Source organism: Lissotriton helveticus, chromosome 6, assembly GCF_964261635.1.
Source record: "Lissotriton helveticus chromosome 6, aLisHel1.1, whole genome shotgun sequence".
In the NCBI taxonomy this organism is placed as follows: domain Eukaryota; kingdom Metazoa; phylum Chordata; class Amphibia; order Caudata; family Salamandridae; genus Lissotriton; species Lissotriton helveticus.
The window spans coordinates 44,800,202-44,828,012 of NC_136067.1; the positions used below are offsets into that span (position 1 = coordinate 44,800,202).

At 48.0% G+C, this 27,811-nt stretch overlaps 1 protein-coding gene across 6 annotated transcripts in view; it reads right to left on the reverse strand.

Moving 5' to 3' along the window:
• DNAH8 (dynein axonemal heavy chain 8) overlaps positions 1–27,811 on the reverse strand; it is a 10,041,960-nt gene that overhangs the window by 729,941 nt on the left and 9,284,208 nt on the right. For all 6 annotated transcript variants that reach the window (XM_078647354.1, XM_078647353.1, XM_078647356.1 and 3 more), the window contains one exon: positions 8,760–8,876. In XM_078647354.1, the coding sequence (XP_078503480.1) occupies positions 8,760–8,876 (117 nt within the window). The remainder of the gene's footprint in view (positions 1–8,759; positions 8,877–27,811) is intronic.

Genomic DNA, 27,811 nt, shown 5'->3' on the forward strand with positions numbered 1-27,811 from the left:
GAGGGACACAACATGTATGTAACCTGTAACCCCGGTTAAAGTCAGACAGAGCCTTAGCTCCACAAAATGGATGCTGCCACCGAGACACAAGTCTGCCCTCCTGCTGCTGGGAGTCCTCCCAGCCCAGGAGGCAAGGACAAAGGGTTTCCTGCCAGGGGCGGTGCCAGCACCGTCCCAGACAGGATTTTGTGTATCCCAAGGTAGGCAGGGCTTTAGAGGAAGGTGACTACAAGTGGCACCCCGGTGCTCACTGTGCATAGGCCGGCTTGAACCAGTTCCAGGGGCACTCCAGCCCCTGATCTGGGGAAAGCCCGCCAAAGGAGAGGGGTGTAACCACCCCCCTCCTAGTCCCACCCATAGGGCAGGACTTAGTCGCGTGCCAGCCCCTTTTTGCAGGATAAAGGTAGGAACTGGCCCCCTTCCAAATTAGATCATCTTTGAATCCTGAAACTACTTTCCACGAAAGGAACTCAAGACTTCTTCCCAAGATTCTCCCTTGTGACTAAGGAGTAGTCACCCTGCAGCAGCAGGCACCAACCAAGCATCGCGGTTTGTTGCCAGTCTCTCCTCCGGATCAAGACTGCTCCAGCATAACGAGAACTGGCTTCCCTGGCACCTCTGACCTCAACCTACATCATCAGCCCAGCTGTGATCCGTGGGTGCGACGAGACCTCGAGGGACCAGCCATCTTCAGAACTGCACGACGCTTGTCCAGCACGACCACCGAGTGACCCTCGACTGAGTGCTTTGGGGTAAGAGAAGCCCCGACCCTGAGCAGCTCCAGCACCGAAGTTCAGCCCCCCTGCATCCACGAGATCTGCGTGGGGCCCTTCTGCTCTTTGTTGCTCACCGCGTTGCCCAGGTCACTTGCCCGTTGGCTAGTGACCCTCTGACGATGAACTCTAACGACAAACACCGCTGGTCTGGTTGCTCCAGACTGGCCCTTGCTTCCCTCCTTCAGAGAAGTACCCTGGACCCTCCTGGTCCACTCAAGACGCCATTTTAGGTCCACCGCGTGGGCCTTGCATTTGCCAAGACTTGTTGCCCAATCCTGGGTCCAGCGACGTTGACAGCAAGTACCTTCGTGGGACAGCTCGCACCTCCATCCTGGTCACCGACAACGCCTCCTGGTCCGAGAGACTGCAGAGCCCAGCAGCGCCCACTCACCTGGCTGAGGTGACTTCGTCCGGCGCCATCCTGGTGCCCACCTAAATCACTGGCTAGTGATTCAGAACTTGGTCCCCTCTGCTTACAGGTTTCTTATTCCCTGATCCAGGCTTGGATCACCACGAACTTCTTCACTGGCCGCCTGCCAGCAACTCCTTTCTTCAGGATCCTGGATCTTCAACGAGGGTTTCCGACGCAACTTGAACCCTATGCAGCCGCAGCCCCTGGGCTAGGTAAACTGAGTACTCCGGTGCTCCAGCATAGTCCAACACCCTAAGTGTTCGGATCCACCCTTGTTTTCGACCCACCTAGTCGGGTTCGCCCGAGAACAGTAACTTTGTGAAGTGCTAGTATCCATAGACTTGTTCCCGCATTACGCGTGAGAGTTCCCACTCTGCACACGGCGTCCCTAGGCCTCCTGCTTCTAATCTAAGGGTTCAGCATTGTAGGCCTAGCGTTTCTACAGTCTAGAAAAGTATTACTTACCTGCTAGTAACTTCGCATTCCACTTCTTGTGTATATGGTTTTTCGTGCCCCTCGGGCATTTGTGTAAATTGTGCGACTTTCAGTAATTCTTTAAGAGTTTTGTTGTGTGCTTAGCTCCCTGTCTCATAAAGAGCCAGGGTAGTCTTGTTATAAATAAATACACTTTATTTTTTATAACAACTTGTGTGGTGTCCTTTCACTTGGTGTTCAAGGGGTAATGTGATGGTAAAACAGCTGGCTTAACACGCCCTCTAGAGTCTTAGCCTTAGACTGCTCATATCCATGCTACTAGGATAGCTGGTCTATAAGGTTGACTTACAACCAATCATCAATGAGGGTTGCTTGGACTGATACAGAGTGCTCACTAGAATAGTGAACATTATATATCAGGCCAACTTCTCACAATAACTGCTTCACTGAATCCATCAACGCATGCACATACCTTCCTAAAAGGCAAGTAGCATTAGCTGATTTAAGAGCCATGCTCCCTGAAGAGAAAGTCTTCTTTGCAGACTGATCCAATTTTTTTGATTCTTTGTCCGCTGGTACTTGAGGGAAAGAACCAGCAGCCCTGTTAGAACATGCCGCCTGCACCACAAGACTTTCTGGAGAGGGGTGTGAAGAAAGGAACGCAGGGTCATCAGGAGCCACCCTATAGCGTCTTGCAATAGCTCTCGAAACCGCAGGAGCAGACAACGGTCTCTTCCAAATCTCTTTTATTGGATCCGTTAAAGCATCAGTGAACGGTAACGTAGGTGCAACAATAGAAGAGGGAGAGTGTAAGACTTCCGTAAGGATGTTGGGTTTGTACTCAACTGTGGGCAGCTACAAGTTGAGAAGATCAGCAGCTTTCCTAATAACAACGTGATAGGGTGCCACATCCCTAGAAGGAGCATCAGAAGCCGAAGGTAGACCCCACTCAGGAGAGAGCTCCAGACCACTAGCATCACGAAGGTCTTCAAAATCATCATCATGATCAGGAAGCTCACCTTCTTCCACATCTGAATCTTCATCTTCCCTTTGTTCAAGAAGACGCTGAGCCCTTCGTCTCGACCACTCTATTCGAATCGAAGTCGGCGGATTCGGTAACGACTCCGACGGAGCCGGATTCGACGTCGAGCGAGGAGTCGGGGCAGCCGAAGGACGAGACTCACGGACAGGTGTGGAACCTTGATCCAAACTACGAGGTCGATCCGGAGTCGGCGAAGCCGCATGCGGAGTCGAAGACCTCGGTGGAGCCGTACCGAGCCAAGGTGTAAGAGGCGCCGGCATAAAAGGCATAAAAGGAGCTGGGGCGTACGACTGAGGAATGCCCAAATTGTACGATAATGGACCCATGGGACCAACAGGTGCTCCAGCGGGGTACATCGCCCTGGAATACACTTCAAACATCGCATTGAGAAAATGCGAGGGGTCCTGACCAGGACCAGGAAAGGGAGGGTACGAACCTACCGGATGTTCCAACGGAGGTCGTTCCGACACCTGTTCACTCTGACCTTCTGGGTCCACAGGAGTCTCCATCGGAGCCGGAGTCTGAGGAATTACCTCTTCTTCCTCTTCATGTTCCGAAGGATGTAAAGATACCGGATCCGGTTCCGGTTCTGGAGTCGGGGAACCTCCGATTGACAAAACAGGAGAAGGAGAAACAAAGTCCTTATGGTGTTTGCGAGACTTTTTCTTTAAATCAGAAGATTCCTTCCCTGAATGATGTCTTGAACTGTGCTTCCTCCTCTTGTGCTTTCTCTTCGAGGAGCTCGAAGCGTGACCCGAAGCAGACTTGGATCCAGACCTAGATCTCTCCCTGGACCTCGACTTCGCTCTGGATCTCGACTCCGCTCTGGATTTCGAACCCGCTCTGGATCTCGACGCCGATCTCGACGCCGATCTCGACGCCGATCGAGACCTATGCTTCGACTTCGAGCGTCTCGACGTTGACCTCGAAGATCTTCCAGTATCTTGTCCTTTTACCTTCGCGAGGAGTAGCTTTGCTTCACGCTCACGAAGCGCCTTTGGGTTCATTTTAAAACAGGAACTACAGTTCTTAACGTCGTGAACCGAACCAAGACACCACAAACAGTCCTTATGTGGGTCAGTGATAGACATCATGCGGGCACAAGACCTACATTGTTTAAATCCTGTCTTCCTCGACGACATCCTCTGATGAAGAATTAAGTCGCAAAGGAGAAACAGTGACAATAAAATAACAGCTAGATACTAAGTATCGCAGAAGATCCCGAAAACCGTTAGCGTCGAAGACGCGGAAAAAAGGGAACTGACGTCATCACGCCGGCGTGGGCCTGATAAGGGGTCGGTGACGTCAGACGGAGTTGCGCGCGATGCCGTGCTCCTGTGACGTCGTCCACGTCGGCGTGCTACGAAGAAAATTTCCGAACGTTGCTGACGCAAGGGGGATATTCACAAGGTGAGGAATCCACACGGCAGATGTATCTATCAGAAACACCAAATCCTGTCTGGGGTGGTGCTAGCACCTCCCAAGGCAGGAAACCCTTTGTCCAAGCCTCCCTCGCTGGAAGGACTCCCAGCAGCAGGAGGTCAGACTTGTGTCTGTGGTGGCAGCATCCATTTTGTGATGCCAAGGCTCGAGTTAACTTTAACCAGGGCTCACAGTTACCTACATGTCGTGACCCTCTAGAAGGGTGGAATGCTACCCCGTCGCCACAATTGGCGAGGGGGTAGAATTCCAATTCGTATGACACCTTACTCGACATGTTTTGATAATGCTATACCAAAGTTAGCATTCAACCGCGAGGATTATAATGCACTTAAGAGTATATGGTATAGCGTTATCATGGAACAGCTATTAGGACTTGGTTCCGCAAGCTGCAGACGGGCTCAGCTCATGCCAGAGCACCATCTCACATAATTCCAAGCACTCTGCCTTCAGGATTGATAAGGCCTGCCATAGGAGTGACTGATAGCAGTATATGTGTCCATTTTAAGGTTAGATATAGGTATACTATATCTACAGCAAAGGGTGATTACACCACCTTGCCCCAGCTGTCGTGCAGCCAGTTGTGCCTGTTTAGATGGCCAGCCAGGGGTGGCATAATACATGCTTCAGCCCCTGGTAGGCCCTGGGTACACTTATGCCCTGGATACCTAAGGTACACTGTACAGGGACTGAAAAGGTGGCCCAGTACCAATTGGTAAATGCACCTAAAGTACCTGGTTGTCAATTTAGAGAGAGAACAGCTAGGCTCTGGGTCTGATTAGCAGGCCCCCAGCCAGGGAAAGTCGTAAACTAGTGAAGCCAAAAGCAAAAATCTGGGGTGACAATAGGATTGCAGACCCCACTCTCCCACACAGGACCCATGCAGAGATGCTAGGTATTTCAGCACATGTCCTTGCTGTGAACAGGACACAGGCCAAAAAGTGCTTACCTGAACCTGTGCTGGATCTTGAAACTATAGACCAGACTCAACCCAAGAGAAAGAGCAAGAGGGTTAAGGCAGTGCCTTCCCCCCTGCCTCAGGTTGAGGATCAGCCCTCCCAGGAGGATGATTCTGTGATCCAAGAGGGAACTGTCCAAGAAGAGCTTGAACCTGATCAGGTTGAGTTTCTTGGGACAGGGGGACCCTCAAGGGCATATCTGGGGCAGGCTCAGTTAACTTGTCCTTCTCTTGAACTCCTCAGACAGCAGGCTGCTGCTGGGAATGCGCAACATACCAATAGAGGGCATTGGGATGATGGGCTCCTTTATTCAGAGGCTAGAGACCCCAAGCCTGGTGCTTCCAGGAGGTTGGTTATACCTCTGCAATTTAGGGGCTTCCTTCTTACCTTGGCCCATGATATTCCCTTAGCAGGACATCTAGGCCAGAACAAGACTTGGGACAGGCTTGTCCCTCACTTTCACTGGCCCCATATGTCAGAAGATGCCAAGGAGTTTTGTCGCTCCTGTGTGACCTGCCAAGCCAGTGGCAAATCAGGTGGCACAACAAAGGCCCCCCTCATACCACTACCTGTGGTGGGGGTAGCCTTTGAAGATAGGAGATGTGGATTGGGGCAGGGAGGGCTGAATGAAACGAGACACTGCCTGGGACACACAAGGTGTCCCATGCATAGTCCAGTTCAAACCGGTGCTTGGGCACTCCAGCCCCAGCTCTGGCATGAAACTGGACAAAGGGAAAGGGGTGGAACCACCCCCTTCCTGGGTCCAACCCATAGGAGGGACCTAGCAGGTGATCCAGCCCCTTGATTTGGAATAAAGTTAGGACCTGTTTCCTTAGACTTTAGATCATCCTGACTGAAACTTTGATACAAAACTCTGGACCCTTCGACATCCTACTCGACGTAGAAGACTGAAGAATCTCCCTTGTGGTCAAGGAGTGACCACCCTGTGCAAGCAGGCACCATGAAGCGCTCAGCGGTTTGCTTTGTTGTTGCACCCGCCGGAGCTCGAATGACAGAGACTGATAAGAACCGGACTTCCACACACCCAACACCCTGATCCACAGCCACAGCAAAGCTGAGACCCGTGGAGGCGACGAGAGACGTGGGACCGGCCATCTTGGAAAGCCAGCAAAGTGCTTTCTGTGCAGCTCCTGAGGCTCCCTCGAAGCTGTGCATTGGGGATTGAGAAGCCCCAGCCCCGAGCATCCTTTTCACCGAAGATCACCTCTCCACACTTTTGCATTTTCCTGCTCGACGCGTCTGTCCGGTCACTTGCCCATTGGCTAGTGGCCTCTGTGACGACGAACCTTCAAATTTTCAACGCAGGTCTGGTTGCTCCACACTGACCCTTGCTCCCCTGAAAAGGAGCAGCCCATCAGACCTTGCTGGTCTGATCCAGTTGCCATCTTCGATTCCTGTGTGGGTTGCATTTGCCAAGGCCTGTTGACTCCGAATCGAGGTCCGACACCGCCGACAGCGAGAGCCCTCGTGGGATAGTCCGTGCCCAGCTCCTGGTCATCGTCGACACCTCATGGACCACATGGCAGCGGAGACAAGCTTCACGACATCACCTGATCACAATCCGACATCGCCTGGTACCTTCCTGGTTACTGGCTAGTGACCCAGACTCTGTCCCCTCTGCTTTCAGGTACTCTACATCTTCGATCCACCCTTGGATCCAACCGGACTCTTCTCTCCTGGTCGCCTGCAGCATCTTTTCTCCAAGGCTCCATAGAACTCCACGACAAAACCCAACACACTTTGACACCTATGCACCCGCTTCCTGTGGGTGAGGTAACGCGAGTACTGCGGTGCTCCTGTAGAGATTTACATCCCTAGTGCCCTAGTTTTAAATGGTTAAGTTCTAGTCCAGTCGGAAGACTTCCAAATCTGCAACTTTCTAACTTTACGCACCCATTGACTTCTATTAGTGCACACGTGTGCATTTAGACACTGCACCCGCATCCTGTGGGCCTCCTACGTCCTAACTGCTGTTAGTCCAGTGTAGCACCAGCGATTCCCAAGGCCCTAGGCCTTACCATTGTTCGTGACGTGGTACTTATAACACTATTATAGTATATGGTTTTACGGGCCACCAGGGCCTATCCATATTTGTGCAACTTTTGTATGTTATATTAAGTTACTTGTTATACGCTCCTGTGCTCATAAAGAGTTAAGGGGATCTATTTAGAAATAAATACATATATATTTTGAATATATAACCTGTGTGGTGTCCTTTCATTTGGTATTAAAAGGTTTGCATATGGTAAAACAGCTGGCTTCACATGCCCTCTTGAGTTTAGCCTAAGACTGCTTTTGTCCATGCTACCACTAGGATAGCTGGTCTATAAGGTTGACTTTACAACCATCACCATAAAGGTTGTTTGGACTGGTGCAAGGTGCTCACTAGAATAGTGAACATCATATACCAGGCCAACTTCTCACATTGAGTCCATTGACTCACAGAAAGAAGCCACCAATTGACCAAGAGTTCATCCTCCAGGGGAACGCTTAACCAATAACAAACCACAGCAGCATTTAAAACAGTAAGGGGTAGATGTATCAACATACCCTTTGCGATTTCTAAATTGTGATTTTTAAGGAATCGCTATTTAGAAATCGCAAAATGGGATGTATGTTGAAATTCGCTATTTTTCAGCGATTTCTTATTCTTCCTTATTTGCGAATTCGCAATTTGCGAATTCGCAATTAAGGAATAATTTCCCATTCATTCCTATGGGCCAGGAGGCCCATAGGAATGATTGTGAAATAATTCTCAATTTGCGAATCGCAATTTGCTAATCGCAAATTGAGAATAATGTCAAGGGTGCAGTGTGTCTCAAGAACACCCTGCTGCACCCTGAAATTTACATGTGTGTGCATATAGGGCACATACATGCCGCATGGGCATATATGTGCATCACATGCCACCTTCACAAATGCCAAATTGTGCATTTTTAAAAGAATTTGCAAATGACCACCAACTACAAGTTGGTGGTAATTTGCGATTTCTTAACCTAAATTCGCAATTCCAAAATGCTACATACATAGCATTTAAGGAATCACAAAATTGCGATTCCTTAAATGCTTAAGCAAAATAAGGAATCGCAAATGTTTGCAATTCCTTATTTTGCGATTTTTTGTTACTTGTCAAAACATGCAAAAAGGCCATTTGCGATTCGCAAACGCCGGAATTCTGCGAATTCCGGCCTTTGCGAATTGCAAACAGCTTGATACATCTACCCCTAAATCAGGTGCCAATAAATCTTTTCTATTCCTCAAGCACTCACTAGAAATGTAGTTGTTACATGGCGGTTCAGAATATGGTGAACCGTTAATGAAGGAGAGGAGAAACAGATCAAATGCAAATCTCTTGATACTCGCATACCAATGGCATTAATGGTCCCAAATATATTTTAGAAGTTCTAAGACTATACTTTTCATGAAGTCAGTAGAGTGGTAAAGTAAGATGAATGCTGGCTCTTGTTTGTTGAATAACATCCAAACACAATCTAAAAGCCAGTTCTGCAGGGTAGTTGATGGGGAGACAGTGTTGAAAAGCAAGGTGGAAGCCTAACTTTACACATTTGATGCTATGCAAAAATATCATGTTTGCCCAGAGAGCATAGCAAAACCTGGAGGAAGTACGATATAACAGTTGACAAGTGTGGATAAACAGACATTAAAACACTCACTTTCTTTGGATCAATTTCATCAAGATGATTCTGCACAAACTGAACACTGGAAGTGAAATCAGCTGAGTTAAATTCATATGGAATATTCCAGCCTAGAGGCCCAAACTTTCGTCTCTCCTTTAAAACAAACAAAAAACAAATTTATATCCATATGTGTAAATACATATTTATCAACGGAATGGGACAGATAAAGTTACTTTATTTCACAATGTTGGTTCTGGTGATGAGTCTTTAGACCCTTATAAGGTCCTGTGTTTTTGTGCGCCAATACCATTCTGCACAACTGCAAATACGTTGTCAAACAATTGTCACTGAGAAAGCTAATTAACAAATTAAAAATGCGCTTTACATTATTTGCGTATTGCTATCTGTTAGCCTTTAAAACATATATGACAAATACATGTGCACACATTTTTGTCATTGTAAAACAGAAAAATATTGTGAATTAGTTTTTATCTGCTGGTCGTGGCGGTTCTTTGTATCTTTCCTTAGCTAACTACATGAAACATTTGAAGGGTGAAGCTGTAGCCTGTTGGCAGAAGAAAACAAGTTACTTACCTGTAACTACAGTTATCCAGTATTGGTATCTTTCATAGATTCACATGCCTGAATCATTCCCCGTCGTCGAGGCGGGAGTCCCACGGTAAAAATATATACAATAGCAGTGCCTAAACATTTCTTGTAGTAGGCTGGAAAAGACTAAAAGGCTTAACTAGGCCCAAAACTTAGCAGCCTATCTACCTCATTATGTAAAAAGACCTGAAAAAGTAGCCTCAGCCAATCAGCTGTCCTCACCCTCTAGAACCTTCCCAGCCCAGGCAGTTCTCCTCAGATTTTCCCAGCACAAGTGAGAAGTAAGTATCCATAAAAAGAACTGCCCTGCCGGGGAGGTGGGTGGGTGCATGTGAATCTATGAAAGATACCAATACTGGATAACTGTAGTTACAGGTAAGTAACTTGTTTTCTTATCCAGTATTGGGGTATCTTTCATAGATTCACATGCCTGAATCAGAGTAGCAAGCAGTGACATCATGTCTGTCGTTAGAGGAAGGTGGGAGACAAAATAAAACGTATCTATCCCCACACAACCTTGATGGTTATAGAGCACAAACATGTTAACATAACATATGCATTAAAAAACCTTCATATAGTACATTATAGACTAGGACAGCATTTGAAAATATTAGAACATTATAATGAAATACGTATTCTTAAAACAGTCAAAGTATGAAGAAAAAGACTATAAAAAATTCAACCTTAGTGAAGGAGATGCCGCAGCACCGCTTCCCCAACAGCTGTGTCATCATGCATTGCCGACTGCAGACACTAGTGCTTCGTAAAAGTGTGCACACTTTTCCACGTAGCAGCTCGGCAAAGGTTCTCCAGCGTCACTCCAGCGAAAAGGGCCGTCGACGCTGACATCGTTCTGGTGGAATGTGCTTTAACCTTTCTTGTTTAAGGTTTGTTAGCTTTTTCGTGACAGAAGAGAATTGTAGATGACAACCATCTAGCTATAGTCGCCTTTGTTACAGCTTGACCCAAGGTGGCTTGACCATAAGCAACAAAAAGTTGACTAGATTTGCATATGTCCTTTGTTTTTTGAAGGTAAAACTTAAGGCACCGTTTCACATCTAAGGAATGTAATACCCTTTTCTGCCGGAGTTTTAGGATCCGGGAAAAAAGTTTTGATCTTGACAGGCTGATTGATGTGGAATTGGGTCGGCACCTTTGGGATAAACTTTGGATTAGTTCTAAGCGTCACAAAGTCTCTAGAGAATTGTAAGAAAGGATGTGTAATCGTGAAGGCTTGTATCTCACTGACTCTACGGGCTGAAGTAAGAGCTAGTAGAATAGCCACTTTCCAAGTTAAAAACTTCAGCTCCGCCCTGTGAATGGGTTCAAAAGGACTCTTTAACAGTTGGGATAGAACAACATTGAGGTCCCATTCCAGAGGGGGGGGCCGAACTGGAGGAAATGCTCGGAATAACCCTTTAAGGAACTGTTTGACCAATGATGATGAACATAAAGATGGTTTGTTGGAACTCTTCCTGAATCTTGATATTGCAGCCAGATGCACCTCAATGGATGAGAAAACCAGACCTGCTTTAGCTAAAGACAGTAAATAAGGAAGGATGTCCACAGGTGGAGCTTGGAGTGGATGAACATTATTTTCTGCACACCAGGAACAGAATCCCTTCCACTTAAAACGATATGTCCTGATTGTACTTTGCGCACGGGCTTGTGATAAAATCGCCCTGCAATCTGAGGAGATATTAAGATCCTTGAACTCTAGGAAGTCAGGAGCCAGGCGTGCAAGTGCAGCGATTGAGGATCCGGTTGTCAGATCTGGCCTCCCTCTCTTGTTAACATTGACACTGTCGGTTTGAGACGAAGTGGAGGCTGATGGGAGAGCTGAAGGAGTTCTTGAAACCAATACTGTCTTGGCCAATGGGGAGCAATGAGGATGAGAGTGCAATGTTCTCTCTTCATCTTTTGCAGTATCTTCGGAATGAGCGGGTTTGGAGGATAAGCGTATGCAAATATTCCGGACCATCTCATTAAAAGGACATTTCCCCTTGATCCCTGTTGAGGAAACCTGCTGGCGTAAAACAGGCATTTGCGGTTCTGCTGCGTGGCAAACAGATCCAGAGTTGGTGTTCCCCACGTTTGAAAGATTCTCTCCACTTGATATTGCTCGAGTTCCCATTCGTGACAGCCTGTGAAAGTCCTGCTGAGGTTGTCGGCTAGAGAGTTCTGGACACCTTGGACATGTTCTGCTCTGAGGGATATGCCGTGGTGTATGACCCACTCCCACATCTCTTGAGCTTCCAGCGAGAGGGAGAGAGATTTTGTTCCCCCTTGTTTGTTTATATAATACATGCTGGTGGTGTTGTCCGTGCGCACCAGGACTGACGAATTCGCAATCCGTGGAAGGAAGGCTTGCAGGGACAGAAAAATGGCTCTCAGCTCCAGGCTGTTGATATGTTTCTGCTGATACTGATGAGACCACCGCCCTTGAATCTGAAGGTCCTGGATGTGACCTCCCCAACCTTCCATGGAAGCATCTGTCGTCAGGGTGAACTCTGGTATGTCGTGGAGAAATGTGAGGCCTGGTGACAAATTGTGTCTCTTCGACCACCAAAGAAGGGCTTGCTTCATCTTGGATGTTACTTTTATGAGGTCGTCGAACGACCCGGTCGCTTGTTTCCACTGCCGATGTAATTCTTCCTGCAGCGGCCTCATTCTGAGTCTCGCCATGGGGATGAGACTGATTGCAGATGAGCACATCCCTAGAAGGGAAGCAAATGCTCGGACCGAAAGAGACCTACTTGCAAATATTTGTTTTGCCAGGTTTAACAGTTTGGTTTGCCGCTCTTGAATCAAGAACGCCTTGCACTGGCGTGTGTCCAATACCGCTCCCAGAAAGGTTAATTCCTGTCTGGGTTGGAGCTGAGATTTGTTTGCATTGAGGGTCAGTCCCAGATTGGAGAACAGAGAGAGGGAACTCTTGACCGCTTCCTTTGTGGAGTTCTTCGATGGCCCTTTTAGGAGCCAGTCGTCGAGGTACGGGAAAACTTGCATTCCCTGTGATCTCAGCATGGCCGCTACTGGGGCTAAACATTTGGTAAATATCCTCGGTGCTGATTTCAGGCCGAATGGGAGCACCTTGAATTGAAAGTGGACGCAAGCCACTGCAAACCTCAGGTATTTGCGGTGTTTTGGATGGATAGGGATGTGGAAGTAGGCATCTTTCAGGTCCAGAGAAGCCATAAAGTCCCCTTTGTTGAGACAATTCAGAATATCTGTTAGTGTTACCATGCAAAAACTCTGTTTCTTCAGGTATATGTTGAGCTTGCGCAGATCCAAAATTGGCCGGCACACTCCTGAATTTTTCTCTACGAGGAAGAAGCGAGAATAAAATCCTTTCAGTGAGAAGTTGGCCTGATGTGCAGTGCTCACTATTCTAGTGATCACTATATATCAGTCCAAACAACCCTTATTGATGATTGGTTGTAAGTCAACCTTATAGACCAGCTATCCTAGTAGCATGGATACGAGCAGTCTAAGGCTAAGACTCTAGAGGGCGTGTTAAGCCAGCTGTTTTACCATCACATTACCCCTTGAACACCCAGTGAAAGGACACCACACAAGTGTTATGAAAATAAACAGTGTATTTATTAGAATCACAACAACCCTGTACTCTTTATGAGGACAGGGTGCTAGGCACACAACAAAACTCTTACGAAAATACTTAAGTTAGCACAGTATATACAAATGCCCGAGGGGCACGAAAAACCATATACTCTAAAAGTGGAATGCGAAATTACTAGCAGGTAAGTACAGTACTAATAGGCTTTGGAATCGCTAGGACTTGACTATGGAATCGTTAGATTACTTCTAGGAGGCCTAGGGGACTCGGGTGCAGAGTGTGCACTCTCACGCGGGATGCGGGACAAAGTCTATGGAAGCTAGTAACGCTAAAGTTAGTGTTCACGGGCGAACCCGACCTGGTAGGGAGAAAACGACAGTGGATCCTGACCCTTGGATAGTGAGGCTATGCTGGGGCACCAAAATGCCGAAGTTACCTAGCCCAGGGGCTGCAGCTGCATAGGTCTCAAAAGATGTCGGGAGTCCTCGTTGCCGGACCAGGAGCCTGGAAGAAAGATGCTGGCAGGCGACCAGTGAAGATAGTTCGAAGTGATCCAAGCCTGGATCTGGAAGATGGATGACACCTGAAAGCAGAGGGGACCAAGTTCGTGACTACTAGCCAGTAGTCAGTGGGCACCAGGAGGGCACCGGATGGTAGTCACCTCGACTAGGTGAGTGGGCGACGCTGGCTCTGCAGATCTCACGGACCAGGAGGCGTTGTCGGCGACCAGGATGGAGAGGCGAGCTGTCCCACGATGGATGAAGCTGTCGGCGTCGAAGTTACCCAGGATTGGGCAACAAGCCTTTGCTAATTCAAGCCCACGCGGTGGACTCAAAATGGCGTCTTGAGTGGACCAGGAGGGTCCGGGGTGCTCCTCTTTGGGAAGGGAGCAAGGGCCAGTCTGGAGCAACCAGACCAGCAGCAGTGATGTCGTCGGGCGTCGTTCAGAAGGCCACAAGCCAGCGGGCTAGTAGCCAAACAACGCGGTGAGCAGCAAAAAGCAGAAGGGCCCCACGCCGATCGTGGAGATGCTGGGGGGCTGATCTTCGGTGCTGGAGCTGCTCAGGGTCGGGGCTTCTCGGACCCCAAAGCACTCACCAGGAAATTACTCGGCGGGCTGGCTGTGCAGAAGTCGTGCAGTCTTGGCAATAGTCGGTCCCTTGAGGTCTCGTCGCACTCACGGTTCTCAGCTTGGCTGTAGAGGTGAGTAGAGGTCGGAGGTGCCAGGGAAGCCGGGTCTTGTCGAGCTGGGTAGTCGGATTCCGGAGGAAGGACTTACAGCAGACCGCAGTGTTCTTGCGATGGTGCCTGCGGATGCAGGGTGACTACTCCTTAGCCACAAGGGAGAATCTTGAAGAAGGAAATCTTGAAGTCCTTTCGTAGAAAGTCGTGTCTTGATTCCAAAGATGATCTAATTTGGAAGGGGGCCTGCTCCTACCTTTATCTGGGAAAAGGGGGCTGGCACGCGACTAAGTCCTGCCCTATGGGTGGGACCAGGAGGGGGTGGTTACACCCACTTCCTTGGCGGGCTTTTCCCCAGCTCAGGGTCTGGAGTGTCCCTGGAACTGGTTCAAGCCGGCCTATGCATAGTGAGCACCGGGGTGCCACTTGCAGTCACCTTCCTCTGAAGCCCTGCCTACCTAGGATACACAAAATCCTGTCTGGGACGGTGCTGGCACCGCCCCTGGCAGGAAACCCTTTGTCCTCATCTCCTGCTCTGGGAGGACTCCCAGCAGCAGGAGGGCAGACTTGTGTCTCGGTGGCAGCATCCATTTTGTGGAGCTGAGGCTCTGTTTGACTTTAACCGGGGTTAGGGGTTACATACATGCCGTGTCCCTCTAGAAGGGTGGAATGCTAACCCCGTCGCCAGAATTGGCGAGGGGTTAGTATTCCAATTCGTATGACACCTTACTCGACATGTTTTGATAAAGCGATACCAGAGTTGGCATATAACCGCGAGGATTATAATGCACTTAAGAGTATATGGTATGCGATATCATGGAAACGGCTAAGGGATAGATCCCGAAAGCCGCAGACAGGCTCAGCTCATGCCAGAGCACCATCTCACACGATTCCAAGCACTCTGCCTTCAGGATTGTTAAGGTCTGCCATAGGAGTGACTGATAGGAGATCTGTGTGTCCATTTTAGGGTTAGATATAGGTATACTATATCTAAAGCAAAGGGTGAGTACACCACCTTGCCCCAGCTGTCGTGCAGCCAGTTGTGTCAGTTTAGTTAGTCAGTCCAGGGGTGGCACAATACATGCTTCAGCCCCTGGGAGACTTCTGGGTGCACCTCAGCCCTGGGTACAGGGACTTGGAGAGGGCCCAGTGCCAATTCAGTACCTGAGTACAATTTGGATAGAGAGAACAGCTAGGCTGTGGGTCTGATTAGCAGGCCCACAGCCAGGGAAAGTCGTAAACTAGTGCAGCAAAAAGCAAAAATCTGGGTGATCATAGGATTGCAGACCCTACTCTCCTACATGACCCCCCCCAAACTTTGGGACAATAAACTAACCTTGACCAGGTGAGTCTTCTTGCTCTAAGTGGAAATACCTGGAGAGCCCATCCGCATTGCTGTGATCAGTACCAGGTCTATGCTCCACTGTAAAATCCATCCCCTGTAGGGGAATGGACCACCTAAGCAGTTTGGGGTTTTCACCCTTCATCTGATTTAGCCACAAGAGGGGCTTCTGGTCGGTCTGAATGGTGAAGTGAGTGCCAAACAAGTAGGCCCTCAGCTTCTTCAGGGCCCAAACCACAGCAAAGGCCTCACTCTCAATAGCTGACCAATTTTTCTCTCTGGGTGTCAACCTTCTACTAATGAAAGCAATAGGCTGATCATTACCATCAAAATTCAGTTGAGACAGAACAGCCCCCACACCCAACTCAGAAGCATCTGTTTGGACAATGAATGGCTTGGAGTAATCCGGACTCTTTAGGATAGGTGCTGTGCACATGGCCTGCTTTAGGTCATTGAATGCTTTCTGACAGCTTGCTGTCCACTGAACTTTCTTTGGCATCTTTTTGCTTGTCAGGTCATTAAGAGGGGTCACTATGGACCCATAATTTCTGACAAACTTCCTATAGTACCCAGTCAGGCCCAAGAAAGCTCGAACTTGAGTCTGGGTGATTGGAGGAGTCCAGTCCTTGATGGCCTGTATCTTACTCTCCAGTGGCTGAACCTGGCCTCCACCTACAAGGTGGCCCAGGTATACAACCTGTGTCTGCCCTATCTGGCACTGTGTGGCCTTGATAGTGAGGCCTGCCTTTTGCAGAGCCTCTAACACTTTCCTCAGGTGGACCAGGTGATCCTCCCAGGTGGAGCTAAAGACAGCAATATCATCAAGATATGCTGCACAGAAGTCATCCAGCCCAGTGAGGACTTGATTCACCAACCTTTGGAAGGTGGCAGGTGCATTTTTCAAACCAAAGGGCATTACCACAAACTGATAATGCCCACCAGGGGTAGAAAATGCTGTCTTGGGTTTGGCCTCCTCAGCTAACCTGATTTGCCAATACCCAGCTGTCCAATCAAATGTACTTAAGAAGTTGGCAGAAGCCAATTTATCTATAAGTTCATCTGCTCTTGGTATTGGGTGTGCATCAGTCTTTGTGACTGCATTGAGGCCTCTGTAGTCTACGCAAAACCTCATCTCTTTCTTACCCCCCTGGGTGTGAGGCTTTGGCACTAGAACTACTGGGCTAGCCCAAGGGCTATCTGAGGGCTCAATGACTCCCAGCTCCAACATTTTCTGCACTTCAGTTTTGATGCAGTCTCTAACATGATCAGGCTGTCTGTAGATTTTACTCTTGACAGGCAGACTGTCTCCAGTGTCAACATCATGGGTACACCAATCAGTTTGGCTGGGTGTCAGAGAGAACATATGTCTGAAGGATTGCAGAACTTGCCTGCAATCCTGTTGCTGATGTTCAGTGAGGCTGCCACAAAAGACAACACCATCAACTGATCCATCATCAGGATTCTGAGTGAGCAGGTCTGGGAGAGGGTCACTCTCTTCCTCCTGTCCCTCATCTGTGGCCATGAGCAAGCTCATGTCCTTCCTGTCAACATATGCCTTGAGCCTGTTTACATGGAGCACTCTGAGAGGGCTCCTGGGAGTTCCAAGGTCCACCAAGTAGGTAACCTCTCCCTTTTGCTCAATGATGGTGTGGGGCCCAGACCATTTGTCTTTCAGAGCTGCTGGGGCCACTGGCTCCAGCACCCACACATTCTGTCCTGGCTGGTACACAGTCAGAACAGCCTTTTGGTCATGCCAAGCTTTTTGAAGTTCTTGGCTGGCCTCCAGGTTTTTAGATGCCTTCTCCATATACTCAGCCATCCTGGAGCGGAGACCAAGTACATAGTCCACTATGTTGGTTGCAGGCTTTTTGAGAGGTCTCTCCCATCCTTCCTTCACCAAACACAGGGGTCCTCTTACAGGATGCCCATACAGAAGCTCAAAAGGGCTGTAGCCAACCCCCTTCTGTGGGACCTCTCTGTAAGCAAACAAGAGGCAGGGGATCAGGACATCCCATCTTCTCCTAAGAGTTTCAGGTAGCCCATGAATCATCCCTTTGAGGGTCCGGTTGAATCTCTCAACAAGCCCATTGCATTGTGGGTGGTAGGGTGTGGTGAACTTGTAGTTCACACCACACTCCTTCCACATTGCAGTCAGATATCCTGACATGAAGTTTGTACCTCTGTCAGAAACAACCTCCTTAGGGAAGCCCACTCTGGAGAACACTCCAACTAGGGCCCTTGCCACTACAGGTGCTGTAGTGGTCCTAAGTGGAATAGCTTCAGGATACCTGGTGGCATGATCCACTACCACCAGTATAAACTTGTGCCCTGATGCTGTCTGGGGTTCCATTGGACCAACAATGTCAATCCCCACTCTTTCAAAGGGAACCCCCACCACAGGTAGTGGTATGAGGGGGGCCTTTGTTGTGCCACCTGACTTACCACTGGCTTGGCAAGTGACACAGGAGCGACAAAACTCCTTGGTATTCTCATTCATATGGGGCCAGTGAAAGTGTGAGAGAAGCCTGTCCCAAGTCTTTGTCTGACCTAAATGACCTGCAAGGGGAATCTCATGGGCCAAGGTGAGAAGGAAACCTCTCAGAGACAAGGGGATGACCAGCCTCCTGGTTGCACCAGGCTTGGGGTCTCTTGACTCAGAGTACAGGAGTCCATCTTCCCAGTATACCCTGTGGGCACCTGTGGCATTCCCTGCAGCCTCAGCAGCAGCCTGCTGTCTGAGGGGTTCAAGGGAAGGGCAGTCTAACTGTGCCTTCCCCAGGTCTGCTCTGGAGGGTCCCCCTGAGCCCAGAAACTCAACTTGATCAAGTTCAAGCTCTTTAGGCTCAGTTTCCCTCAGCTCTCTCAGATCAGCCTCCTCAGAGACTTGATCCTCAACCTGGGGCAAGGGGGAAGGCAAAGCCTTACCCTTACTGCTCTTCTTCTTGGAAGATGTCTGGTCCATAATTTCAGGATCCAGCACCTGTTCAGTGGGGCATCTTCTGGCCTGTGACCTAGTCACAGCAAGCACATGTGCTGGCAAGCCTAACATTTCCATGTGAGTCCTCTGCTCCACTTCTGACCATTGTGATGACTCCAAATCATTGCCCAACAAACAATCCACTGGGAGGTCTGAACTGACTACAACTTTCTTTTGTCCCTTCACTCCACCCCAGGAGAAAGCCACAATTGCCACACTATGACTAGTAGTGACATTGCTGGCATTGGTCACCAGGAAATCAGTACCTGGCATGATCTGTCCAGGGTCCACAAAGTTAGGTGTCACCATGGTGACACTGGCACAAGTGTCCCTATAGACCTGAGCCATTTTGCCATTAATCAAAGGTGTCTGCCTGTATTTGCCCAAAGTATTGGGACTTATCTCAGGGGACATATCTATATCCCCTTTACAGACAAGGACAGCCTGAGTGAGTGTGCCAACTAGGTTGTCAGACCCCTCAGTACCCAAGGTTAACCCAACTAATGCCTTGGGAGGTACACTACCACTACTGACTGTACTAGGGGGTGCAGTTGCCTTAGGGGCTGTAGTGGCAGGAGTTTGTCCTCCTCTTTTGGTGCACTCACTAAACAAGTGAGACTTACTTTTGCAGTACTGGCACCACCTCTTTGACTGGCCTTCTTGAGTCTTCTTCTTCTGGGAAGCCTGACCCCCACCCTCTTTGGTTTGTTGGGGACCTGGTGAAGACTTCTGGTCATTTTGCTCATTCTTTGCATTACCCTTCTGGTCTGCTTTCTTCTGACCACCCTGGTTCTGGTTCTGGTTCTGCTTGAGCCTTGTCCTGACCCATTTGTCTGCCTTCTTTCCCAATTCTTGGGGAGAGGTCAGATCTGAATCAACAAGGTGCTGGTGCAACAACTGGTTCTGACAATTGTTCAAAATGTGTTCTCCCATCATAAGATTATACAATCCTGTGTAATTTGTAACCTTGCTACCCAGCAACCAGCCCTCCAAAGCCTTAGTGGCACAATCCACAAAGTCAGACCAGTCCTGAGACTGAGTTTTCTGGGTGTCTCTGAACAGCAACCTGTACTGCTCAGTGGTTAAACCAAACCCATCAATCAGTGCATTTTTCAGGACCTGGTAATCATTAGCATCCTCCACTCTTGTAGTGAGGAGCTTATCTCTACCTTTACCATCAAAGGAGAGCCACAGTATAGCTGCCCACTGACTTCGGGGAATGCACTGCACAGTGCAGGCCCTCTCCAAAGCAGCCATCCATTTCTGGATATCATCCCCTTGCTTAAAGGGGGGCACTATTTTAGTCAGGTGTTTAGTATCTAAACCCTTCTCTCTATCTCTTGGGAGATTGCTGCCACCAGTGGGAGCTAGCCCACTCATCTGCTGCTCTCTAGCAAAGGCAAGCTTTTCTTTGGCCAGGGCAAGTTCTTCCCTTTCAATCCTCAGAGCAGCCTGTCTCATCCTAGCTTCATGCTCTATTCTCTGAGGGGAAGTCACTCTCCTCTGTGGAGAGTTCCTCCTCCTCTGGGAAGAGGCATTAGAGTGCAGAGATCTATTGGAGTCCCTAGAAAGAGATCTATCTCTCCTAACTCCAAGATTAGGCCTACTCAGGGTCAGTACTGGGGGTCCCCCAGATCCTAGCCCAAGTAAGTCTAAGTTGGCCCTGGTTAGCCTTCTGACTACCTCAAGACCTTTGTCTACCTCATCCCCAGAGAGTTCCTCCTGATCCTCCTCTCCCTCAACTGCTGTAGCAGTGTTGGGGAGGTCTGGATCCCCAGAGGTTCCCTCTAAGGCTGGCATGTTCTCATGTAACTGAGAATTCTTTCTGGCATCATATGTCTCTAAGAGACCTATCAGAAAGGGAATGGTGGGGTTAGACCCCTGCTTCAGTTTCCTGGAGGTACAGACTTGTCTCATCTCCTGGAAACTGAGAGCTGCTGTTCTTGCTTGCCGTGACTCTGCTTGGCTTCATACTGCCTGCATCTACGGAGAAAAAGGAGATAAGCGGCATTTATATTGATCGTATCTGAGGCTGTTAGACAGGGGCCGGGACTGCAAGACCCAGGCTTCAGCGCGTGAAGACCGGAGCGCACCTGGAGTCTCTTCCCGCCCCTGCTCCGCCCTGTTTGCTGGCTGCCTGCTCTACCCTGATTCGCTGCCTCTACTACTTACAGCTCGCGGCCCCCGCTCCGCGGGTGCCGCTCGCAGCTGTTCTTGCTTGCCGTGACTCTGCTTGGCTTCATACTGCCTGCATCTACGGAGAAAAAGGAGATAAGCGGCATTTATATTGATCGTATCTGAGGCTGTTAGACAGGGGCCGGGACTGCGAGACCCAGGCTTCAGCGCGTGAAGACCGGAGCGCACCTGGAGTCTCTTCCCGCCCCTGCTCCGCCCTGTTTGCTGGCTGCCTGCTCTACCCTGATTCGCTGCCTCTACTACTTACAGCTCGCGGCCCCCGCTCCGCGGGAGCCGCTCGCAGCTGTTCTTGCTTGCCGTGACTCTGCTTGGCTTCATACTGCCTGCATCTACGGAGAAAAAGGAGATAAGCGGCATTTATATTGATCGTATCTGAGGCTGTTAGACAGGGGCCGGGACTGCGAGACCCAGGCTTCAGCGCGTGAAGACCGGAGCGCAACTGGAGTCTCTTCCCGCCCCTGCTCCGCCCTGTTTGCTGGCTGCCTGCTCTACCCTGATTCGCTGCCTCTACTACTTACAGCTCGCGGCCCCCGCTCCGCGGGAGCCGCTCGCAGCTGTTCTTGCTTGCCGTGACTCTGCTTGGCTTCATACTGCCTGCATCTACGGAGAAAAAGGAGATAAGCGGCATTTATATTGATCGTATCTGAGGCTGTTAGACAGGGGCCGGGACTGCGAGACCTAGGCTTCAGCGCGTGAAGACCGGAGCGCACCTGGAGTCTCTTCCCGCCCCTGCTCCGCCCTGTTTGCTGGCTGCCTGCTCTACCCTGATTCGCTGCCTCTACTACTTACAGCTCGCGGCCCCCGCTCCGCGGGAGCCGCTTGCAGCTGTTCTTGCTTGCCGTGACTCTGCTTGGCTTCATACTGCCTGCATCTACGGAGAAAAAGGAGATAAGCGGCATTTATATTGATCGTATCTGAGGCTGTTAGACAGGGGCCGGGACTGCGAGACCCAGGCTTCAGCGCGTGAAGACCGGAGCGCACCTGGAGCCTCTTCCCGCCCCTTGCTCCTCCTATTTAGGACACACCCTCCACGCTAAGCGGGACGCTTGCGGGACGCCGGGCTAAGCCCGGGCAAAGGGCGGGCCCTCTGTGGCCCTCAGTGGCCGAGGTAGGCTGGGCTGGGCCCGGTTATTTTCATCGACTGTATATTTTATTGAAGTGTCTTATCCTTTCTCCTATTGGGAAATACGCCTGACTGTTCGTGGAAGTAATCATCTATCTAAATTGACTGGTAGCTTCCTCGGACTTTATTCCCGGCCAGCCTTTGTTGCATCTCCAGGACTGTTTTTAATATTGTGGTATATTGTATTAATTTTGTGTTCACTCATCCGGAGGAGAATCATTGTTATAATATAATTTTTGGGGACATATTTTCTAAAAGATGTCTAAGAAATTGCGTTCTGGAAGGGAAGTGGGAGGTTTGCCTGGTGCAAATAATGAAACTTCTCGCACGAGAAATAAATCGGTAAACAATCCCCCCCTTAAGGGTCAATGCCATCTGTATGAGCTTTGGGATCTGCCCTCCCCTAAGAACGCTAATCTGTCTACTAAAAAAGCCTCCTGCGCATCGGCACAGGAGGTCCATATGCAAGCTATCACATGCCTGCCGCTTTCTTCTGCGCAGCCCGCACCACAAGAACCTGTGCCAGTGGTGTCTTCTTCCCTTGTTTTCTCCAAAGGGAATGGAGAGAGCAAACTCACTTCTTCAGTACTTGAGAGGGAAGCTACGAATCTTCCACCTATGTCTCAAACCCCGCTGAAGGACAGGTTGGGTGGTGATTTGTCCGCATTATCTATTGACCATGAACTTTGCGGCCGGTATGTAGATATAGCAAAAATGGAGTACCTGGCCCCTATCAAATCTTCAGGGGGTGCTACCCCATCTGGTCTAATGTTGTATAGTAGTACCCCATCATTGAACGATCAGGATATGTCTGATTTGTTAGTCGCTTCCGGGACCCCGGGTCTTAATCTATCTGGTATTTGCCGTCCACTGGAAGCATGTGAAAAACCAATTTCTGAATCCATGATTGCCTTGGAACAATTACTAGCCTTTATTTTATCTCTTTTGGGGAAATTTGTTGGCAATTCGGATTGTATCTTGGAATCCGTTACCCAAATACTGAAGTCATTGTTACAAAAGTCACCGGATATGAGGTGTGTTCCCCCCATGACCGAACATAGTCGGCCGATGGGGGAAATAAATGTGGCTTCAGTGGATTCTGACACGAAAGCTGGGACATCAGTTTTGATACCACATACTGCAGCTATCCCCTTAACTGCAGTGCCGAACTGTATAAATAACTCAGTTCTTGAGATAATGGAGGAAAATAAATCCATATCTGACCCTAAAGTGGTTCAAGACCTATTTCCCATCTTCTTGTCTGAAAATAAAAAAGAACTTAATGATGATAAAGATGAGGTAAAGGTAAAAAATGGTAAATCTAGAAGCAATAAGGGGAATAAAAGGAAACCAACTCGTAAATATAGGAAGAAAAGGCAGCGTCGGATAATTTTTCAAAATTCTTTGTCTGCACTAGAGAATGAAGTGATCGATCTGGAGCCATCTTCTATACCTGTAAAGGCAGATATCGATATTGAATTGAACTTACCCATTAGTAATTTTTTTAAGGTAGAAAGTGAATTGTGTCCCCCAACGACCTTGGAATCTATCCCACAAACGGGGGGCCTTCTTACCAGTCTCTCCCTACCATCAGCGACTGGAGTTTCCATTCAAAATCCATCTGGGTCCCTCAATCCCTTGGCCTCTCCTTTCCTTGTAGTTTCAGAGAATCGAGACCGCCATTTCCCGGATTGCCCTTTAACAACTTTAAAAGCTCCAGTAGAAACTCTCGTGTTAGACTTTTTACCTTTATTTGACGTTGACTTGCCCTTAAACAGAGCTTGGCTTCTTAAGCGTTTTAGTGAGATTGATAGGCTCCATCATATCCAAACTAGGGATATTGAGTTAGTCTCCCTGTTTGGTGAAGCCAAGGTAACGAGTATAAGGGTGAAATTTTATTCTCCTATCATTGTAAATTTGATACTTCAGCAAGCTGAGAATTTCCAGCGTACAGGCATTGATATCCTCCCGATCTTTAACCTTGGTAATATAAACCCGTCTTTCGGGGAGGTATTTAGAAGGGAGGAACAAAATGGGGTAGCCTCTCCTCTTAGAGACCTGAAGATTTGGGTATCTAAGGGAAAACGCTCGGTTTCACAAGTGAAGCCACTTCTGCTGACTCAGAACTCCTCTCTGGTAGAGGACAATAATCGGTGGAACTGGCTGCACAGTGCCTTATCCACTAAATCAAAAGATGATCCAAGATTGTTTCAGCATCTTTAACACCCCACTAAATATTATTTCCTGGAACGCTGCAGGGATTCACAGTAGCCCAGAGAAATTTGAGTTTCTATTCTCTCTAGGAGCAAATGTGATCTGCCTACAGGAAACGTGGTGTATTGATACGCTGAAGGTCTCTAAGGATTATTATGTCCTGGAAGTCCCTGCCGTCCCTTCTAAGAAAGGTCACGCCAGGGGAGGAATCGCTTGTTTATTATCAAATAAATTGCACTGGAAATTCACCCATTATATAGATTCTAGCAAACTGTTTCATGCTATAACCATTGACAATTTGTTTAATAACGGCATAAAGTCCCCTATTGTAATTGTGAATGTTTATATTCCTCCGGAAGAGTGTTTTAATGCGATTTTAAAGCAGGTATTTCGATACATTGATCTAATTAAAAATGTCCCCTCCCCTCCGGCCATTTTGCTGGTAGGAGACCTGAATTGCAAAATCTCCAATGTTAGTTTGGATCTTTTTAGGAATAAACCTAAAGAAGAGGCGCATTTTGTCCTGCAAGCACTCTTCCCTGATAAATTAGTGACAAACAAAAGAGGGAAGATGTTGCTAAAAGAATTAGTGGCCGTCGATGGACTTATATTAAATGGGAGATTTCCGTCTGACGTGCCCGCAAAATTTACTCACAAGTCTCCGTTTGGGTCCTCTATCTTGGATTATGCAATTGCAGACTATGGTTTGTTCCCTTTTATTCAGGACCTTAAGATTATATTTACTCCTCTGAGCGACCATAGTATACTGCTTGTTACTATTTCCTTAAAGCCTTTGACAATTGCACCTTGGTCTTTTAATGGCAGTGATGCCGCCTTTCACGCCTCTTCGGGAAGGTGCTATTGGAATCCCTCAGCCATTAATGGGGTACAGGATTTCCTAGCCGATACCCTATTAGTTTTAAATGAGTGGCATGGGAATGAAATAGCATATTTTGAAGAATTTGTGCGTAACATTATTTTTTTTGCTAAAAAAACTTGCCGACCTAGAAATAGGGTAGCGGTCCCGAGCACACTGCGTAGCATGAACAAGGAAATAAACAAACTAGTCCGCGAACAATATCTTGATAGAGTCATGGAACGTGGAAAAGAAATATCAAGGCTAAAAAGAAAGAGAAGTAGATTTCAGTTAAAACTAAAAAAAGCAAGGGAGGACAATGTATGGATTAATCTGAGGGAATCTGTTGTCCACGGCAGGATTAGAGAATTTTGGACTATAATCGGCAAGGGGTGCGGTTCTAGACTAGGCCCCTCTCCTATCCCTATAGCGGAAGAGGTATGGATTTCCTATATTCAGGATCTTTATGCAGGGAACGGGATTTTAAGTGATGATATTGTCATCGGTGCTAATTCAGGTAATGATACCGCCATTAGTGTTACTCCCGTGGGTCTTACTTATTACCCCGCTGAGAAAGAAATTGAGATAGCTATAAAAAGCATGCGGGTCTCCGGGGCAATGGGACCCGATGAACTCCCCATGACGGTCCTGAAGTCGGATCCTGCAAGGTGGAGTAAAATCCTGTATCCCCTGTTTAAAGCATGTTTTTTGACGAAAACGGTACCTGCCTCTTGGAGGGGAAGTATCTTGGTCCCTATCTTCAAGAAGGGAATTAGGGACAGCCCCAGTAATTATCGTTTGATTGCTCTCCTCGACTCCATCGGAAAGGTGTTTGCGAAATGTCTCCTAAAATCCCTCTCCGGTTGGGTAGAGGAGAATAATATTTTGCCACTAGAACAGACTGGCTTCCGTAGGGACCACGGTACGTTAGACAACCTTACTGCTCTTCATGTGGTTACAGATAAGTATGTTCAGGTGAGAGGAGGGGTGGTGTATGCTGCCTTTATTGATTTCTCCACAGCGTTCGACAAAGTGGACCGTGGAACGCTGTGGAGAAAATTGGCAGTGCTTGGTCTTCCATCCTATCTGTTGGAGCTGGTGCGGGCTCTACATACAGAGACCTGGTGTAGGGTCCTGTTGGGGGGCGAAAGGGGGTTATCGGATATAATTCCTGCTTTGAATGGCCTAAAACAAGGCTGTTTGTTGGCCCCCCTCTTGTTCTCCCTATATACGGTTGACCTACCCGCCGCCTTGTCTTCCAGAGAGGGCATCGCCCCGGTGGTCGGGGGGACCCCTATATCTTGCCTGATGTACGCCGACGATGTCCTTATCTTTGATCTAACCCCTAAAGGACTCGCAAATCGGCTTCATGCTCTTCATACTTTTGCTGTAGCTCATTTCATGAAGATTAATATTACTAAAAGTAAAGTTATGTGTATAGCTGGTATGAAGAGGTGCCGCTCTGTTGATTTTGGTTGGTTTATCGGGGGCCAAAAACTAGAGGTTGTAAAGTCCTATACTTTTTTGGGGAAAATTATTACGGCTAATCTGAGTGAGAAGCTCCACATAGAGCATTGTACACGCAAAGCTATTGCCCATGGCAAAGGTTTAAATTCCCTATACCATGCAACGGGGAAACGGCACTTTCCGATTTTATTGGAAGTATACAGATCTAAAATCCCCGCTACAATCTTGTATGGTATTGAACTTATAGATGTGAAAAATTGGGACTTTTGCCATAAGATTGAGGGGAAACTTCTAAGATCTCTCTCCTCCCTAAACACTGCGTGCTCTTTGGCCGCCTGTAGGCTCGACTTTGGTCTCAGGAGTAGTTGGGTACAGGGATTATCGGCCCTTGTAAGATGGGTGGCCTGCCTTGCAAGAGCAGAGGTAGGGACAATGAGAGCTCTCCTCAAAAGTGAATTATTGGGTAATTTTAATGAGTTTTCTCAACTTGTTCGTAACTTTAGAAAAGCTGTAACCCTGCTAAAATTAGATGAAACTGCCTTGTTTTTGTACTCTTCTTTACAGTTAAAACTTGTTTTAAAAGCAGCTTCATGGGACTTATGTTTCCAGTCGGATAAAAAAGTAATTTGTGGAAAAAGGAAGGTAGATCCTCTCCTTGATTCCTATCTGATGAAACTCCCACAACCCTATGTAATATGGACACTACCGCATGGTATCCGTAGATTTTGGTTTCTTCTACGCTACGATTTATTACCTTTAAACCGACTGTTATCTAAATGGTACGGCTCCTCTCTCTTGTGTAACTTTTGTAAAGTAAATATCCAGGACTGTATGCATGTGTTGTTGATTTGCCCCGCGCTCCGTAAATTGCGCTTTAGATGGTTAAAAGTTATCTGTTTGCATCTAGGCATTGTCACTTTGAACGATTTTTTGTCTGCACTTTATTACCCTCCTAATGAAATGTTCTGCTTCCATATTTTTAACTTTTTTAAAGGGTTCTTAGCTATTTATTAATATGTCTCTGGAGATGTTTCTTGACTGTCCGTAGTTTGGTTTCATATGTCAGTCTCGTATTTAACTTAGGATGCTTAATGGATATATTCTTTCTTTGTTCTGATTTGCAATGTAATTGTTGTGTGTCAAATTCTGTATATTTTTATGTGGCCCTCTTCTGAGAGCCAAAAACATAATAAAATAAATTGATTGAGAGCTGCATATCTTGAAGTGACCTGTGGAGGGTCAACACTGACCAGGGGAGTCTCAGTAGATTCTCCCTGGGTAGACATGCTTTTCTAGTGAGGTGTAAGTGGTGCACTTACCTACACTATATGTTTGCCTACTGATCCCTTGCTAGAGTTGTAGTTTAGGGTGTGCTAGGCCCTAGGAGCTACAACAGCTGGTTCAGTAGAACTCAGAGTATTCTAAGCTAAGTTATATGTACCTTTAGTACTTATGTGATCTTTCACAAGATATTCTTAGGATATGTGTGGTAAAACAACAGCAAGCTCAAATCCCACCCGCTGCTCACCAATGTGAGAAGTTGGC